Genomic DNA, 15,995 nt, shown 5'->3' with positions numbered 1-15,995 from the left:
AAAAACCAAAAAAAAAACCTGTCTTTAAAAGTGAGAGTAAATAGGTGCTTAGTGAGAAGCCTCTGAATGTCTTAGTTTGGGCTGCTGTAACAAGATACCATAGACCCAGTGACTTAAACAACAGAAATTTATTCCCCACAGTTCTGGAGTCTGGGAAGTCTGAGATCAGGGTACCAGCATGGCCAGCTTCTGATGAGGGTTCTCTTCCTGGTTTGCAGATGGCTGTCTTCTTGCTGTGTCCTCACAGGGTGGAGAGCAGGGAAAGAGGAAGCACATTCTCTTATCTCTCTTATAAAGGCACTAATCACTTTCATGAGGGGGCACCCTCATGACCGAATTACCTCCCAGAGGCCCCACCTCCTAATACCATCCCACTGGGGGCTAGAGTTTCAATATATATGTTTGAGGGGGACACAGTCCGTAACACTGGTGAAGAAGGTTCATGAGTTCTTAGTGTTTGGGTCACATGTAGTATGTCGACTGCTTGGTGACCTTAAAAAAAAAACTTATTCTCAGGTTCTGTGAGTTGCTCCATATCTAGCCTTCGTTGCAGTGAAATTCCTGTCACTGAGTTCCCTTGGAAGGAATGTGTACTTGGATCCACAGATACTGAGACTCGTTAAACTTGGCTAGAGCTGGCTGGAGTCTTTCACCAGGTGTCCTAAACAGTGGAGTATCTCGGTGTGTCACGGTTATACATAAGCTGTATTCTCAATTAACACTAGAGCAGTGCATATGCACACGATTCTCTTTTGTAAATCAATCACCATAATAGAATCATGCTCACCCCTCATATTCTGATGCACTACCTTGAATGGGAGACTGTGGGCATGTCACAAATTGCATACAACCATCGTGTATACCCCCGAGCCATAGCCAGTAATGAGCTATTCTTGCCAGTATACCAGTAAGAGTCTTGGGGCTTATAAATTAACTTAAAGTCTTTGTGGTATGATTTTTATAGAGCCTTCTGTGTGCTTTTTAATTTTATTCTTGAATGAAATGTTAATAAGGAAGGAAACGAGATGAAGAAAACATCCCCATGGGTATGTGTTTTCCTTGTGAACACTCTCCCGTAGAGGTGAAATCACTTTTGTTACTGTTGGAATCTTAAAAGACTTATCAAATATTGATTGAGTGCATTGTGTGTGCCCAGGCACTGAGCTGACCCTCTGTGTGCTTTGTCACCGATTAATCCTCACCTCAATCCCGAGAGGCAGGTTATTACTGTTTTCCTCAACTGTCAGGAGAATCAGAGAGGTTGGGAACCTGCTTAAGGTCTCAGCTGTGAGTGGTAAAGCCAGAATCACACTCAGCTCTGCCAGATGCTAGGGCTTGAGCACTTAACCCCTTCAGTATACTGAAACCTCAGTTGCAATTTTACTTTTCTGCCACAATACAAAATAAAACGCCAGTCTTTTTCAAAGGAGAAATGTTAACTTGTGTTCCCTGTAATCACCTATAGTTTTGAAAATAGACCCTAATATTGGAAAGCCAGATCATGGTGGCTTTGAAGACTAGACCCAGTGTCTTAGGAATTGATTTTTTTTTCTTTTTTTTAACTTCTGCCAACCAACAAGCTTTGTGCAGGGCCTCCCAAGTCCCAGACACTGTGGCAGGAAAGGCTGTGTCTTCTCCACTGGAAGCCTTCTTTGACCCAGATGGTGTCTCCTCCCTCCTGCTCTTGCCTATTATAGCAGCTGTCATGTCACATTTTAACCACCAGAGGAGAGGGAGGGGTGTCCCAAAAGATCCCTATGTAAGTGTACCTTCAAAGGCCTACTTAAAATTAATTCACTTACAACAAAGACCAAAGTTTCAAGTAAGAATGGGGAGAAAGGGATTTGATTAGAACTTTACCTTGAAAGACAGTACTAAAAAATTACAAGCATAAGCTTAGTTTATCTTTTGACTAACAACATATTGGTTATAATTTCATCTATATGTGAATTCTTAGAGAAGAAGTATTTTTTCATTTATTTTATTGAAGTGTAGTTGATTTACAATGTTGTGTTAATTTCTGCTACACTGAAAAGTGATTTTTATGCATATATATTCTTTTTCATATTCTCTTCCATTATGGTTTATTACAGGATATTGAATATAGGTTCCCTGTCCCTGATCCCAGTAGGACCTTGTTTGTCCATCCTGTATATAATAGTTTGCATCTGCTAATCCCAAACTCCCAATCCATCCCTCCCTCCCTCTCTCTCCCTCTAGGCAACCACAAGTCTGTTTTCTATGTCGGTAAGTCTGTTTCTGTTTTGTAGATAAGTTCATTTGTGTCATATTTTACATTCCACATATGTGATATCATATGATATTTATCTTTCTCTTTCTGACTTACTTCACTTAGTATGATCATCTCTAGGTCCATCCATGTTACTGCAAATGGCATTATTTCATTCTTTTTTTTGGCTGAGTAGTATTCCATATACATGGAATGGTATGGTACATACCACATATATGTACCACATCTTCTTTATCCATTTATCTGTCAGTGGACATTCAGGTTGTTTCCATGTCTTGGGTATGGTGAATCTTGCTGCTATGAACATAGGGGTGCATGTATCTTTTTGAATTATAGTTTTGTCTGGATATATGCCCAGGAGTGGGATTGCTGGATCATATGGTAGCTCTGTTTTAATTTTTTTTAAGGAACCTCCATACCGTTTTCCATGGTGACTGCACCAATTTACATTCCCACAAACAGTGTAGGAGGGTTCCCTTTTCTCCAAACCCTCTTCAGCATTTGTTATTTATAGAGTTTTTAATGATGGTGGTACCTCACAGTAGTCTTGATTTGCATTTCTCTAATAATTAGTGATGATGAGCATCTTTTCATGTGCCTATTGGCCATCTGTCTGTCTTCTTTGGAGAAATGTCTATTTAGATCTTCTGCCCATTTTTCAGTTGGGTTGTTTGGTTTTTTGTTATTGAGTTGTACGAGCTTAGAAGAGAAGTATTGACTTGGGGAGTTGTAATTTTTCTCAAAAAAAATCATTGAATCATGCAATAGAAGAACTGCCTTCAATTCACACGTGACTTGCACAGCATGATCAGAAACAGTCCTTTCAATCATAAAGAGGACCATTTCAGCAAAAATATTTAAAGACTCTTTTCCCACGGGCCTCTCTTTATTATCAGATGTTCTGATCATGCTCTTTTAAAGCACCTCTAAAATTGTCATCCTTCCATTTTTCTCTTAATTGTTAACTGGTGTAACTCCACCAACTTTTCAATGGTCCATAGTGGGTTTGAGCAGTTCTCCAACTTTGCCACCTTCAACTTTCTGAGATTCTGCTTTTTCTTTATTTATTTTTGCAGTATTTGCACTTCTGCTCTGCAGTGCAGTTGCTGTTTTGTTTTGGTTTTGCCTAGAACTGCCAGATGGTCCCAACAGTCAACAGAGACCAGCTGACAAAGACATGGACCAGGTAGATGCTAGTGTTTTGGAGGGAGGCTGTTAAGGCGGACACTAACCTTGTGAGTAGTTGGCTCCTTAGTGGCTGTTTTTATGTTATGGTGACTTTTATTTTTCTCAGGGACTCAGAGACATTGCTGCAGAGGACACACTGCATTTGTTTGTGGGTCTTTCTGCCCTGCTAGATCAGGAGCTCCTTGGGCACAGTCAGGGATCTGGGCTCCCCAGACACTGTCTGTACTTCACGTTAAATAAATGAGTGAATGGCCCAGGTGAGACTCACTTTTTTGTGTCTTTTGACTGGAATTCCTCCAAAAGTCTTTCAAGATCCTTGTACACCTCTCCAGATCACAACTTTGCTCTCAGTCCTGCCTCAGTCCTTAGGCCTTTCTGAAAAGAACGCTGCCCGTTTGGAAAGAGCCAGGGGCCCTTTACCCATGGTTTTGGGGTGTTCCTATTACCATCCTGTCAGCTTTTCTGGGTGGTAATCTTCTCTTCATGCTGATGTCCAAGGATGAAAGAGGATTAGGGAAAGGGAAGAGCAAACCCCTCAACCCTCTAGATTTTCCACCTTAATTCAGGAAATAGTTATTAAAGTGCCTACATTGTGCTTCTTCCATGAGGACAATAGGCCAGTGGCTCACAAAGAAAATACCCTCTGGGCAGAGAGTAGGCAGTTTGTCACCAAGTGGGGCTCCAGTGACTGGTCCCTGCCCTTCAGCTCATCTCTCCCTTCCCTGCAGAGCTGTGCTTCCCTCCCTGCCTCTGTTTCTAGTACCTTCCACCTCTTCCCTATCCCATTCCATCCTGCTGCATGAATGCCATCCAGATTTCAGGATTCAGCTGAAGCAATTCCTTCCCAATGTAGCATTGCTGACAGACACCCCTCCCCTTCTGCAGAGAGACACCCTCCCAACCCTGTGTCTTTATGTATGGATTCATGCCCTAGCCACCTGCCACGACGCTGACTTTACATGTCTCCTCCCACTACCTGGAAAAGGGTGGGGGACAGAACCACAACACTGCTTTCCTCTTTGTTTCCCTGGCCCAGTGCTAGGAACACAAGGAGGCACTGAAATGTCTGTTGCAGGAATAAATTAATAATAATTATTTGTGCACTGTTTTTCTCCCCTTCGTGCATAGCCTGGAAATTCCAGGAACTATTTGTCTCTCAGCTCTACCACCAGCAGTTAGTTTGCTCCAAGGAGATGTCCAGTTGGAATGAAAATGAATGATTGGCTTTCCCTTGGGATGCTATTGCATCCTTAGGCCTAAGATCGGGACTGTCCATCTCTTGTCCTGGCATTGAAGAGCCTAAGTCTTAAGACTGACAGCTCTGCTTTATGGAACCCCAGAGCTGTGGGAAATCTGCTGGAACATAATCTGCAGAAGACATATTGTTGAGCTTAAGGAGACCTCCTGTAATTACCAACACAGGGAGTTGTTGAGTCATCTTTGAACACTACCTCCCTAGAGACACCCTGTGTGGCACTTACCTTTGTGAATTTCCAAGCCCACATTTGCTTCCCACCCTTGGTCTCATTTGCCTAAAATTGAATATCTGTTCAGTAACCCAGAAGGCATGAGACTCCAGACAGAAATATGTAATGATAGTTTTTACTTTTTGCATCATGTTGTTGGTTAAATTTTGCCTCCAGTACATCTTTGAAATATAAAAAGTATTAACCAATTTCTGGTTTTCTCTCCACTCTTGCGCATATAACAAGGCAGAAGTTGAATTGATGTTAACACCTTTGTTTGTGCTCCATGGAGCCTGTGTCTGCTCTGAAGGTGTTTGTCCACCTTGACTTTGTCAGCAGTGGTGTGGTGGGTCGTAGGCTTCCACCAGGTAGGGTACTCTCTTGTTTGGGGACCGTTTTTGCTTTAAAGGAGCTTAGCTGGAGCTAAGGTCTGAGTCTTCACAGGCAAAGGCCACTTCTCTGGTTCAAAATGCAGATGTAACATTCCACACATAACAGCGTAGAGGTCTTATATCAGAAAGAGGCTTACCACTGATCACTAAAAATAATGCAAGAGAGTAGTGGTTGACTGCTTTCTGTGCAAGTTGGAAAACATGGTAAGGCTGGAAACCACATTCACATCAGTTATTCAGTAAATGTTTACTGGGTCCCTACTGTTTACAAGGCGCAAAGCTAGGAACTTGGATTATAAAGATGAGTAAGACAAGAGCCCTCGGGAGAGTTCTTGGGAGAGGGGAGGCAGACACATAAACAGATAATTACAAAACCCGAAACATGCCATCAGGGGAGAATGGTACCTTGAATAGAGTCTGAGAAAGCTTCAGCAAGATGAGTGATTTCGAAGGAGAGAATGAGGGAGAACTCTCTAGGTGGAGGTCAGTAACCTGCACATGCAAACAGAAGGAAGCACAAGGGGCCTCATTTGCATGCAGAAGGCTAGGGCATGAGCGTCTGAGGGGAAGTGCTGCCTGATAAAGGCTGCTGTGGGTCCCCTGAGAACCTCGGTAAGAGCAGTGCCCACCAAAGTCACATTTGTGCCTCTTTTCCGGTGTCCTATGGTGAATGCCTGGCCCTGGTCATCGAGCCTTACTGTGGGGTCTGACCTGCCTCTTCTGCATCCCAGCCTGCTCTCCAGATAATCTGTCTTCTCACATCATCTGGAGATGACCTGGTGCTCACAACATTGCAAAGACTCCATTTTCAGAAGATTTGCAACAGAAAATAATTAGAGAAATAGGCACTGTGGGATACTTTGGGAGCATTTATTATTTTTAATGAAGGTGATATACATGGCTGTCAAACCAAGCAATTAAAGAGAAAGCAGCTGCTCTAGCTTCCCCAGGGACTAGACCTTTAAAGTTTTTGTGACAGACAAAATTACTTGGGGAAAAATAGACATAAATGTCCAAGGAAGCTCTTCAAATTTGAAAAACTGGGAAAATTTAAAGGCATTAAATTATCATGAAAACTTTACTACATTAATTTCGAGTAGGCCAGACATAGAGCTAACTCAGCAAGTCCCCACCAACTCTCTTGGGTGCTGAATGAAAATTTCTGTGTGTTCTTTTTAAAGGCACACGGGGCACCTTTCTTGTGTCCAGGGACCGTGGGGCTTGGGTACTTTGTGTCTGATGTTACCCTAATGCTCATCCTCTTGACTTAACTGCAGAGCAGCTGATTTCTGCATGTGGGTGTTGAAGAGGCTCATTGGGGGGCTTCCCTGGTGGCGCAGTGGTTGAGAGTTCGCCTGCCGATGCAGGGGACACGGGTTCGTGCCCCACTCCGGGAAGATCCCTCATGCCGCGGAGTGGCCGGGCCTGTGAGCCATGGCCACTGAGCCAGCGCGTCCGGAGCCTGTGCTACGCAACGGGAGAGGCCACAACAGTCAGAGGCCCACGTACCGGAAAAAAAAAAAAAAAAAAAAAAGAGGCTCATTGGTCCTCACCTCCCTGCTCAGGATCAGGTATATCGGCTCATGGGAAACAAATCCAGGCTTCACAGCAATAGACTGGGATGGTACCACATCTATGTGCATAATACTGCATTTCACCACATCATGCTTCAGTTCATTTGGTGTTTCCTGTAATTAAGACTCTTTGGAAAGGATTTATTGTTTTTATGATTTCACACAGTGCTTGCTGGGTCCCCCCCTTGTATGTGAACGTGCCCCCTCCCTTCCTGAGCACCATTGCTCTGTGGAACATTCTCCCTTCCCACGCAGAGGTGTATTACTGATGTCTCTGTGCCTCCGCTTCCCCGTGAGGTTCAGTCTCCAGAGGTCAGAAGCAGGTTCAAGCTACTGCTCGTGTGATTTTTCTTTCTTAACCCAGAATATACCTCTCCTCACTCACAGCCCCATGCTTCCTCAGAGAATAGGTCCTTGACTGGGTTCGGTTTTATGCCTTCTATCAAACATCCCCAACAGACTGTGAAGCTGCATGTTCTTCCTCTCAGAGGACCATGGCTACAGAATTCTTAAGCATCCCTGTGGCTCACCTGATCAGGAGCATACAGAAATGTTTGGGAATCAGCTGGGGAGGGTTTTCAGCGCCCGCACTATTCCCACCCCTGTACTTGTTTTCTTTCTTTGGTCATTCAATCACTGGCCTGGCCTTCAAATCACAGGCGCTGGCCTGGCGCTTCAAACCCATTCAAGCAGGACCTGCACAGGAAGCCTGAGCCCGTCACCTGGATGTGGGGACTATCCTTTCCAAACCTTTTCTATGCCTTATTTTTTTTTAATTTATTTAATTAATTTATTTATTTATGGCTGCATTGGGTCTTCATTGCCGTGCACGGGCTTTCTCTAGTGGTGGCAAACGGGCTACTCTTCATCGTGGTGCGCAGGCTCCTCACTGCAGTGGCTTCTCTTGTTGCGGAGCACGGGCTCTACGTGTGCGGGCTCAGTAGTTATGGCTCGCGGGCTCTAGACCGCAGGCTCAGTAGTTGTGGCGCACGGGTTTAGGTGCTCCGCGGCATGTGGGATCTTCCCGGACCGGAGCTCAAACCCATGTCCCCTGCATTGGCAGGCGGACTCTTAACCACTGCGCCACCAGGGAAGGTCCCCTATGCCTTATTTTTAAACATACCATTTAACAAAGAATTTTTTCACTCTTCTAAGGGTATCAAGGTAATGTTTTTTGGATGCCGAAATATCTCTGTGTTTTCAGTGGCCTCTGGGTTATATCAGACAAAATATTTAACAGGTGGTATGGCTTCCAGTCATCAAAATCAGTCCCAGCTGCCTCTTTAAAAATTCATGTTTTAATTTTTCCTCTTCCTTTCAGGTAATCTTGGGCAGGTGATTTTATAAGACATTTAGCACCCAAAGTCTTTGTTTCCCTCAGTAAGAAAAATGTTTTTAAAACGGAAACATTTGAGTATCACTATTAGCTTTATTCATCTAGGGCTTTAAGTTTGATATTCAACTTTTGAGGTGTTTAAACACGTGGCCTAAGGTGGGGGGCCGGGTGAGGCTGAACTGTAAGGGCTCCTTTGAAAACAGGGCAGGAATCTAACAAAAGCTTGACAAATCCAAGCCTTCTATGTACATTTGGCAGTTCCTTTCCAAGGAAGTTGTCTCACTGCTGAAATGTTCTCCAGATATGTGTACCTCTCTCTCTCCCCCAAGGCTGGGCAGTTCACCCAGTCCCTTGCTATGTGATGCTCACTGTGTTTTCCTCTGCTCTCTGTGTTCCAGTCCCCGTCTCCTGGCAGTTCCTCACCCCTGGGTGCAGAGTCTTCGAGCACACCCCTTCATCCCAGTGACCCCACGGAAGCCTCCACGAATAAAGAGGTAGGGTACCATTTTGTTTCAAAAGCCATCAGCCCGTTATGTCTTAGTCTGTGTCTGGTTTATGCTTTCTCCAGCCTCCAACAGAGCTGCTGACCCAGATTACCCTGCGGAGAAAAATTCTGATCTCTCCAGCGTGGAATTCGGTGATAAAGCCATGCCATCCAATTTGACAGCCGCTAGCCACAGGTGTCTATTTTAATTCATAAATAAAATGAAAAAGTCACTTCCTTAGGCACACTAGCCACATTTCAAGGGCTCAGTAGCCACACGTGACTAGTGGCTATTGTACTGGAAGCAGAGATTACTGAACATTGCCATGATTGCAGAAGGTTCTCTTGGACATGGGACATCAAAAGCTCTGTTTAGCAGCATCCTTCCTAGAGGTGTTATGAGCCTCAGTGCCATGGTATTACAGTTGCTATGTGGTTTGGGAAATGAGCTGGTTTCTTAAATACTAATTTATTTCAGGCCCAAGTGAAATACCTTTCATGACAACAGCTTGTCCTGGCTTACCTGGGGTGGTTCTGGTTCACACCTGTTGTCCAAGCAGTACACCTGGTGAGCACCCCTTCTCACTTTTTAAAGCAGCAGCGCTGTCCAGGAGCACTTTCTGTGATGCAGGGAATGTTTTACTTCTGGACTGTCCCATATGGTAGACACTACCACATGTGCCTAGCAAGCCCTTGAAGTATGGCTAGTGGCACTGAGGAAATGAATTTTGCATTTTATTCCATTTAAATGAACTTAAATAGCTGTGTGTGGCTAGGGGCTGCTGGACAACGCAGCCTTAAAGTGTCCCTTTGGACAGCAAATCGTATGGTCACCCCGCTGATGGAGGCCATGCTGAGCATTGGCAGAGAATATTTAAGAGAGAAGATGCTGCTTGCTCCCACTAAGGGTTCTGGGGCTAGAAACGGGCAGGTGTTTTTCCCCCTGAGAGGGAGCCATTGCCCTCTCCAGCACCTGTTGTCCTTTTACACCTGACTAACTGCTACCCTCACCTACTTATGAACTAGCAACAGGTAAACACTGGCCTGCACCATCATCTGTGTGTGGGCTCAGCTCATTCTAAATATAGGTGTTGCCTAATCAACACTGAGGACGTGCGTTAAAGAGTTAAACCCCATAATGAATGATTGTCTCATTTTTCCTTCCTTTTGCTAATAATTTTCCATTAAATTCAATGGAAGAAAGCGATCTCCATTTTAACCTGAGTGGCAGATCGCTTCTAAAAGGAGTCTTAGTTAAAACTTACCCTTAAAATATCATTGAATTCACATACGTTTGCCATTAAATATTCATGCAGGGGAGAAGTATTTTTTTCATTAATCTATTCATATTAAACCAAACAAACATGAGGAGACCTTCTCTGAAATGGCACCAGCATTAGAATTTAGATTTGAAATACGCTTTGTCCTTCTCTGGTCTTCATCAGGCCACAGGAACAGGATTAATGGGCTTACAGTTTCTGCTGGCCCTGCATCCTACAACATCACCTTGTACTTTATTCATAGCACACGAATAGGTAAGAACAAATGGCAAGAAGAAAAGCCACAGTGATGATAATAGTAATGAGAGTTACCATTTCTTGAGCATTTATGGCGTTCAGGCACCAGGCCAAGCAAGTCACATAGTATCTCATTTAGTCCTTAAAATACTTCTGCGAGGTAGGAATTAATGTCCTCATTTGTTAGTGGAGGAAGCTGAGAGGTTAAGTAACTTACCTGAGGTCCCAGATCTCACATGTGGTAGGGCCAGGTTTTGAATCCAGAGCTCCGGAGAGCCCAGGCTCTTAACACCAGAATCTGCTATCCCTGCGATGAAGAGTACTTTCAGGTCACACAGTGAATGGACAGGGTAGCTTGTTTGTTATTATTGCAGTTTTCAAGCCTCCAGGCTCTACACGTGGTTTATGTGACCTCCTGGAACATCCCAAAGATTTGGCCTTTAACTTCTTGAATGTGGCTTTATTAATTATTGAATGTTAAGGATAAACTAATGTTCATCTCTGTCCACATGTGGGAAAACACAGGGCTAATCAGACATCTGAATATTCAGCGTTTGATTATTCATCAGATATAATAAGCAAGTTTCTCATTTGGCACATGTTTCTGCATATCTTTAGAAATAATGATGAAAATCCTCTTTGTGTGCAATAATTAGAGACTCTTTCGTTTCACAAAACTCTTTAAAAAAAAATTTACTACCCCAGAGACTAAAGAAAGCCCGTCATGAGTTCATGAATAGAGAATAAGTGAATGTACCAAATGCCCACCGTTGTGACTCTAAATAAAACAGCAGCTTTTAGAGCCATAGACTAAAGCAATTCTTTTGTAGCATCTGTTAAAATCTAAATCTAATCGCCCAAGAAAATATAAATATAAATTGACTTCTTGGTTGTACCTGGAGGCTAAACCATTTTGATTAGATGAAGTAAAGCCTTCATTGCCCCGAGATGCTGAGGGCAAGGACAGGGAAATGGTTGGGGAATAATAATCTAAAAGTCTTTGGCTCTTATGAAGAAGCTAGCTTTCATCTGCATACCATGAAGTTACGGGGTTTTTTTCCTTAAAGCAGCAGAGTTTAAGCCAACAGGCACTCAGCTGGGCCTATCTTCTCACTCGAGTAAATGGAAAGTAAAATTAATGTGAAGCACCATTGAAATTGGAGTCCTCTTTTCTCCTATCCACATAATCTTGGCTTTCACAAGGTGTGCATCTTTCCATAAATGCATTAGCAGCCAGTAACTTTTCGTTCCTGGTGATCTTGTGTCCTTAGTTTCTTTAAAGTTGATCCTTTCTGAAACCAGAAACCCCCACCTTCTTTGGTGTGAGGAACCATTTCATCCCAGTGAGCACATCTACAGCAGGTTTACTGAGATTGATCTGCATTGTGTATTGTGTGATTAGTGTTGAATTCTTGTCATTGTCCTGGATTGAGTTTAGAGTCTTAAAATGGTTTCTTTGACTGCCTCCAATTTTTCACATAACAGTTAACACTATTTTTTTTAGAATGTTGTGCAAATATTAACTAATTAATCATTCCTTAGCCATTCCCATCTTTCAAGTGAAGAGCACTGTATAAAGTGCTATGATATGGAGTTGTTTCCCATGATATACCAGCCATCATCTATGGCCCTTCAGTCTTCGAATCCACTAGGCACCTCAGAGTATACCATCAATTCAAGTCAACCTACTGAGCAGCTATGTTGTACTAGATAGTCTTGTTCTGAAATGATCACCTAACACCTGGTAGATTCTTGGCAATGAAAATCTTTAGGTTTTTTGAAGATAACCCTTGACCATGCAGACCTTGATTTTGCCCATTTTAGGGACTCTTGTCTTTTACGTTAGCTCTCCACTCTCCTCTAATGCTCTCGTCACCCTGCCCTGGACATACCAGCTGCAAATTCTGTCACTGGTTGGAGCAGGAATGAATTACCTATTCTTATTCCACTGAGAGTTAACTCTAGGACATTTGCTTGTGAAAGGAACCAAGTGGTTAAGTACTGCTCCTCTGAGAGCTAGCATTTAAACTGCCATCCAGTCAGGTTCTAGAAGGTTTCTAGCTGATTATATCCACTTCCAAGGATGCCTTGGGAGACTGACCTTTGCTATGAGGTTTTACTTAGTATAAGAAATTCCAGGGTTTTAAAATTACCTCTTTGTTTATTGGGTTCTTATTTTAAGGTAACACAATAATAACTTATGTAATGGATTTTTTTAACTAAAATACATCAGTAAGGGATGAAAGGAAGAGATAAAAACTGTAACAATCATTTTTAGCACAGTTAGAGATCAGTGTAGCAAAGACATAAAGTGGAATAAAATTCTCCAAGGGAATTCTTAATTTTAGCATATAATCATTTCATTGGTGCCTTTACTAATCAGCAGTTTCTCACTTAGACACCCAAATTCTTAAGAATACAAATTGAGTCCTTGTTATTGCTATTACTGATAATGAATTTTGGTCCATGGGTTATTTTTTAAGATGACAGACATATCTCTGATTGTAGAATGTAGGACTTTTAGATTATCTAAAATATGAATGGGTGGTTCCGGGCTTTGGGTAACCTTTAATAATAAATGCATATGTTTTTCACACTTCACTTTCTGTAGCCAAAAATGGTTGACAACTGGTTAATATCTGTCATTGGCAATGTATTTATTTTTCATGTTGCACGGATGGCTGTGTTAATGCATTTTTCATCATGCTTTGCCCTTTTTGAAACCTCTTTGTCTTAATTACAGTCAAGAAAAAGCTTGGCTTCATTCCCAACCTACGTCGAAGGTAAGAGCTGAGAAGGAAATATTCAACACCGAGTCATTCATGAATCTTCTAGCATTTTGGGTATTGGAAGCTCTGGGCTATAAGATGATAGTGGGGAAAAAAGACCACAAAGTCACCTATTCTCAGTCTTAAGTCTTAGAATCTTAGACTAAAACAGCAGTAGCCGTGAACCTCTCAAAGACCCTCCTCCCTGCCTTTGCTGGTTCTGTCCAGGAGACTCTGAGGCTGGGGTGAGGCTGGGGGCTTTGCCCAGCCTAGAACTGGCCATATTGGATCCAAAACCCAAGTCTCCTTATCTCTAGTCCAATATACCTCTTGCATCCATCAAGGCCCATTCAAATGGGAATGATGTTTAACTAAGGGAGCACTTTTGCTCTTCTTTTAAAAAAAAAATAAATAAAAAGACCTTCCCAGTAATTCCTGTCTCTTGCTTGGATGAGCTAGTGATAGTAACATTTATCAAGCTCTTTCTTACTGTCTGCCAGGTACTATTCTAAGCACTTTCTGTGTATTAACTAATTGAATCCTCACGTTGATCTTGTGAAGTGGGCTTTATCATTATCCCCATGTTATGCATGAGAGAACTGAGGCATGCCAGGTGTGAGCAACCTTCCCAAGATCCCACAGTTAGAGTAGCAGAGACAGGCTGGGAACCAGAATTCTGACTCCACCATTCTCCCTGTAATCAATATCCAATGCAGTGCCTTTGTTTTCTGCCACACAAATGTTGATATTATGCAGGTCCTATGGATTCTGGCAGTTTGCTTGTAGTTTGGTGTTCCTGGCAATATCTTGTCACCTAGTTTTGTTGTAAATATATTCCAATGGTTTTTGGTTTCCCTATCTAGTTTCTTTGTTTTAGGTGGTGATTAAGAGAGAATAAAAAACTATGCTACTACTACCATCTTCTTAGAATCCTCCAAAGTAATTTTTAAACACTAAACAAATTATGTAAATTTTTGTCTAACACCCTCCTCTGACTTCTCAATTCATTTATAATAAAATTACAATTTATTAACCTAAAAAATATATGTATCTGATGCAGGACTGCCACACATGGTTGTGCAGGTTGTTCACTGCACAAATGTATCCTGTCAACAGGCCTGGTGGGGCCAAAACTCAATCCAGGCTAGACATCCCAGCTTGACGTCAGGCCACACAACTGGAGCATGCTACTGATCCTCTACCAGGGAGGACAGCCGATGATTTGGGGGGCAGGGTAGATTGTCATTTCCCTGAAGGAGGATTTTCTGGGGGCCAGAGGATGCCCAGACATCGTGTCTGGCCTTTGGATCCTGTGCATGGACAGTTGGTGTGTTCCACTGCCCAAGAATGAATTACCTGGATTCATAAACCTACCTGAACCCTTGGGCCTGAAGCCCAGGACAAGCTCATAGGTTTGGTTATTACTCAGGTTTCTTTCTTGAGTAACTTGGAAATTATTTCCACCATCTTTGCAAAGCTCCAAAACTCCACAAGAGTACCTCGGGGAGTTTTCAGAAGTTGACTATTTCAGAATAGTCAAAACTATTCTTTATATCCATTCCTCTACGCCTAGAGATTTTCAAGCTCTGCATTAACCTGAGTGTGAGGATATAACGTGTGTGCTCGTTCACCCACAGAGCAGCATAAAGGCATCACTGTAAAGGAAAACCTGCAATTCTTTGACTTAGGACCATTATAACTTTAATTTTTTTTTTTTTTTTTTTTCTCAGTACGCGGGCCTCTCACTGTTGTGGCCTCTCCCGTTGCGGAGCACAGGCTCCAGACGCTCAGGCTCAGCGGCCATGGCTCACGGGCCCAGCCGCTCCACGGCATGTGGGATCTTCCTGGACCGGGGCAAGAACCCGTGTCCCCTGCATCGGCAGGCGGACTCTCAATCACTGCACTACCAGGGAAGCCCACTTTAATTTTTTTAACTTTTAAAAAATACACTAGCACTGAGCCTAAAATGAACTTATGAAATTCAGGCTGTTTTTTGTGAGTGTAATACCGTGACATTTGATTCTAGTCGGTTTCCCCAGAGGATAATTGACATAAGATCATATCTCAAAAATATATTTGTTTAGGTCCAATATTTCTGTCTCTTGGCTGCCTGACATTTATTTATACAGTCACTTAAATATTATCTGTATTGCTCTTAAACATATCTGCATATCCATACTCATTATGGTTAAAGAAGGACCCTTTTCAGTAAATGGAGCTAAATCCACTGATGAATATATGATATTGCAAGTCCCATAGAGAAGATGTTGCATTTTTGTTTTTCTTTTAACATTCATTATTTTCACAAAACAAATGGAAGCTTTTTAAAAGTTGCTATTCCAGGTGAGACCTTTTTTTCCTCAATACCAGGTTGTCAAAATGATTATGTTTATGTAACATTATAAATCTACCACTGGAATTTGAGAGAAGACTGATAATCTCTTTTTACAAGGCATAGTGTGGATCCAAACTTGTCCATGTATTATTTTAGTTTGACAGTGCTTCCCTGCTATATACCTAAAGTTGTACATTGTAAATAATCTGCATCCTTCTCACATCTATAAAAGCTTCTGGGCAGTAAGGGTGTAGCTGTTGAGAAGCATGTAAATGACTGGTATGTGGTGGAGGCAGCTTTGGCTGTGTACCACTCAGTGTTTATCCAGAGTCTTTCTCAGAAAGATTGAGAATCAGAAAACTAACAGGTTTCCTGACTTAATTACTACACACATGCTTTGTGAAGGCCTTTCCTAAAACATTGTTAAATTTCTTTTTTTCCACCACCAACTTGGTTTTAGGAAAATGAATAGATTACTTTAAGGCTGTACCCTGATAAGTAGCTTATCATGGGAAGCAGCTGTTTAAGCTCAAGATGAGCTGGATGTGTAAGGATAAAGATAAAAACCATTTCAGATTAGCTCTCCAAGAGGAAAAAGCAAATTGTTTTCCATTTCAAGTTATCTAATTTAAGACCCTGAGGTTTTAACAGTGGGTTAAAAAGTATATTTTAGTCTTTCCAAAT

General features: G+C 42.3%; 1 protein-coding gene across 5 annotated transcripts in view; it reads left to right on the top strand.

Annotated features, from left to right (window-relative positions):
* The window catches only part of APBA1 (amyloid beta precursor protein binding family A member 1), a 232,264-nt gene that overhangs the window by 182,114 nt on the left and 34,155 nt on the right, over nt 1–15,995 (top strand). For all 5 annotated transcript variants that reach the window (XM_067039554.1, XM_059072721.2, XM_067039553.1 and 2 more), the window contains exons 3-4: nt 8,606–8,701; nt 12,952–12,991. In XM_067039554.1, coding sequence (XP_066895655.1) covers nt 8,606–8,701; nt 12,952–12,991 — 136 coding nt within the window. The remainder of the gene's footprint in view (nt 1–8,605; nt 8,702–12,951; nt 12,992–15,995) is intronic.

This window comes from Kogia breviceps, chromosome 8 (assembly GCF_026419965.1).
Source record: "Kogia breviceps isolate mKogBre1 chromosome 8, mKogBre1 haplotype 1, whole genome shotgun sequence".
Lineage (NCBI taxonomy): Eukaryota > Metazoa > Chordata > Mammalia > Artiodactyla > Physeteridae > Kogia > Kogia breviceps.
The sequence above is the reverse complement of the archived record's forward strand: the minus strand, read 5'-3'. Positions and strand labels throughout refer to the sequence as shown.